Source organism: Acyrthosiphon pisum, chromosome X (assembly GCF_005508785.2).
Source record: "Acyrthosiphon pisum isolate AL4f chromosome X, pea_aphid_22Mar2018_4r6ur, whole genome shotgun sequence".
Taxonomy (NCBI): Eukaryota; Metazoa; Arthropoda; class Insecta; order Hemiptera; family Aphididae; genus Acyrthosiphon; species Acyrthosiphon pisum.
In genome coordinates, this window is record NC_042493.1 from 20,494,536 (window position 1) to 20,497,200 (window position 2,665).

At 41.4% G+C, this 2,665-nt stretch overlaps 1 protein-coding gene across 1 annotated transcript; it reads left to right on the top strand.

Moving 5' to 3' along the window:
* The first annotated feature begins 1 nt into the window (after window position 1).
* Window positions 2-547, top strand: LOC103308472 (chorion peroxidase-like). The gene has a single exon (XM_008181888.2). The coding sequence runs from the start codon at window positions 2-4 to the stop codon at window positions 545-547; it is 546 nt and encodes a 181-aa protein (XP_008180110.2).
* Window positions 548-2,665: the final 2,118 nt, after the last annotated feature.

Genomic DNA, 2,665 nt, shown 5'->3' on the forward strand with positions numbered 1-2,665 from the left:
GATGATATACGGTTCGTCGGCGAAACGGACGTGGTCGTTGAGGACCAATTTGGGCGGCCAACTATTGACAAGCATGGGCTTCGATATCGAGAGCCAAGGCGACCCGGTACAGCCGCAGAATATGCCGCTGGAAGACACTGAATCAAACGCCTGTCAGTATGACAGTGTCACTTGTTATATGGCAGGTGACATCCGGGCAAACGCGCTTCCCCAACTAACGGTCATGCACACATTGTGGATGAGGGAACATAACTGGTTGGCCAAACTACTGTCACACGTCAACCCGCACTGGGACGACGAACGTATTTTTCAGGAGGCCAGGAAAATCGTTACAGCATCCATACAGCACATCACTTACACTGAGTGGCTGCCAGCGCTGCTCAGGGAAAACTACACCAGGCGGAGAGGGCTTGAACCATCGACAAAAGGCTACAGTAACTCGTACAACGAGATAATCGACCCGAGCGTCAGCAACAGCTTTGCGACCGCAGTATTACCGTTCGCTAATTTCATGATTAGCGACACCATAAGGTTCGTGAAAACCTGATATAATTATATTATTATTATGATCGTGTATTTATAGGTTATTTCGGGTTGATGGTTTGATAAATAACTATGAACAATTCTAGTAATTTAAGCTTGTTTCTTTGGAAAATTTAAGATCAGTGTTGGCGCCGGGTACGGAACAATATTTAGCCTGTGCGGCCCGGTCACTGATTACGTCGCGCGCTGTACTCACACACCGACCGACCTGTGTTTAATAGGTGTGTATGTGTGTTAGCAATTCGATAGAAGTGGACGGGTTCGCCGAGCAAAACTATCGAACGCTAGTGTGTGGTGAGTGTTAAGTGTGTATATGTGTGGGTGTGTGCTTAAAATGATTGGACAAGAGGTAACTATAAGATGATAACACGGTTGCTGGTAAAAATGAGTTGCTGTATTGTTCACAAAATAAATAATTATTTACGGATACAAAGAATAAATAAATCACAGCAACATCAAGGTATAAAAATATGGGTGATAATATTATTATTGCCCTTCTGGCCCAACAAAATATAATAATAATACGAAAAAACTCATAGATATGACGGTGCTCGGCTGGCCAGCTGCTACCTATCCTATATTGATAATAATAAGAATAACACACGATAAACACACTTTATCGAAATAATAAAAAAGGTGTGGCGATTTGTACCGCACAATATAATAAAAATGTGGCGATTCGCGCCCGCACAATATAATAATTTTGGCAATTCATGACTTAGGTACAATATTAAATTTTATTATAATATTCGCTACGATTTGTTCACGACGACGGACGGAGGAAGACAAAAAAGATGTTAATACGGTTGTGTTTATTATATTCGCACAGCCGATTCGGCGGCGTACGATAACCAGCTTTAATCAACATATTATTTAATAATTAACAAAGACGACGTAATTAATACAAAAATAACGAAGATTATGTGATTGTGTGCGTGTGTGTGTCGGTCGGTTGTGGCGGAAACTTTATGAATACTATTGGGAGCGCGGTGGTGGGGCGCGCGAACATTCTTCCCCCCCCCCCTCCCGTGAAAATAGTAATTTTCAGGAATCTTCTAACTCTTCCTCGACTGGCAGCAGACATAATTTGAGGACTGGCCTTTTCGTCTCTGTACCATTAGCAGTTCGTATGGTGACTACTCGGATATGACCGTCCCTTCCTGGGTGTAGACGTGTTATGTGTGCCATCTTCCACATGCATGGAGCCATATTGTCTTCTTTTACAATTACGACATCGCCGATTGCTAATGGCTTGGTTGTAGTTGTCCATTTTCCTCTGACCTGCAGCTGAGGCAGGTATTCCGAGGTCCATCTTGTCCAAAAAGACTGCATGAGTGCTTGAACTAACTTCCACCTTCGAAGCCCACTTATTTGTTGTGATGTTAAATCTGGTTCCGGAGGCAGCGTGATTGGACCCCCTATTAGAGAGTGAGCAGGGGTGAGCGGTTTTAAATGGTCTGGGTTGCTACTCAATGGTGAAAGAGGGCGAGAGTTTAGACACGCTTCAATTTGACAGAGTAGAGTCTGCAGTTCGCTGAGTGTCAAATGTACATCCTTGACGATTCTTGATAAATGGTGCTTCGCACTTTTTATGCAGCTTTCCCAAATTCCTCCGAAATGTGGGGTGGAAGGCGGGTTAAAATGCCAATTGATGTCTTCGGCAGCCGACAGTGATTCTATGCCCCTTGTAAATGTTTTTAATTCTCGTCTCGCTCCAACAAATATAAATTAATAAATTAATTAAACAAATATATCGATGAGTTTGGGGAAAACATATTTTTGAGTGAAGGTTCAGTTTTATTTTGCAAGTTATGTGAAACTCAAGTATCTGCTGAAAGAAGATTCATAGTTACAAAACACTTAAAAACCGATGAACCTAACCCGTTCCGTAAATCGCATCAAAACGCAACAACCTCAAAAATACAGCAACAAGTACCTAACGTTATATTCAAAAAATGTACATTTTTGAAACATCTTTGCAAGGCATTGTTATCTGCAAATATTCCTTTAAATAAACTATAAAGTTAACAACAAGGATTTCCGTTTGTTTATGGAAAAATATACCAACAAAGAAATTCTTGATGAAAGCACCACTTTGCGTAAAAATTACGGTAATTTGATC

Excerpts from the sequence above, each read along its gene's own strand:
- LOC103308472 (XM_008181888.2), top strand. The coding sequence starts at position 2 with ATGATATACGGTTCGTCGGCGAAACGGACGTGGTCGTTGAGGACCAAT.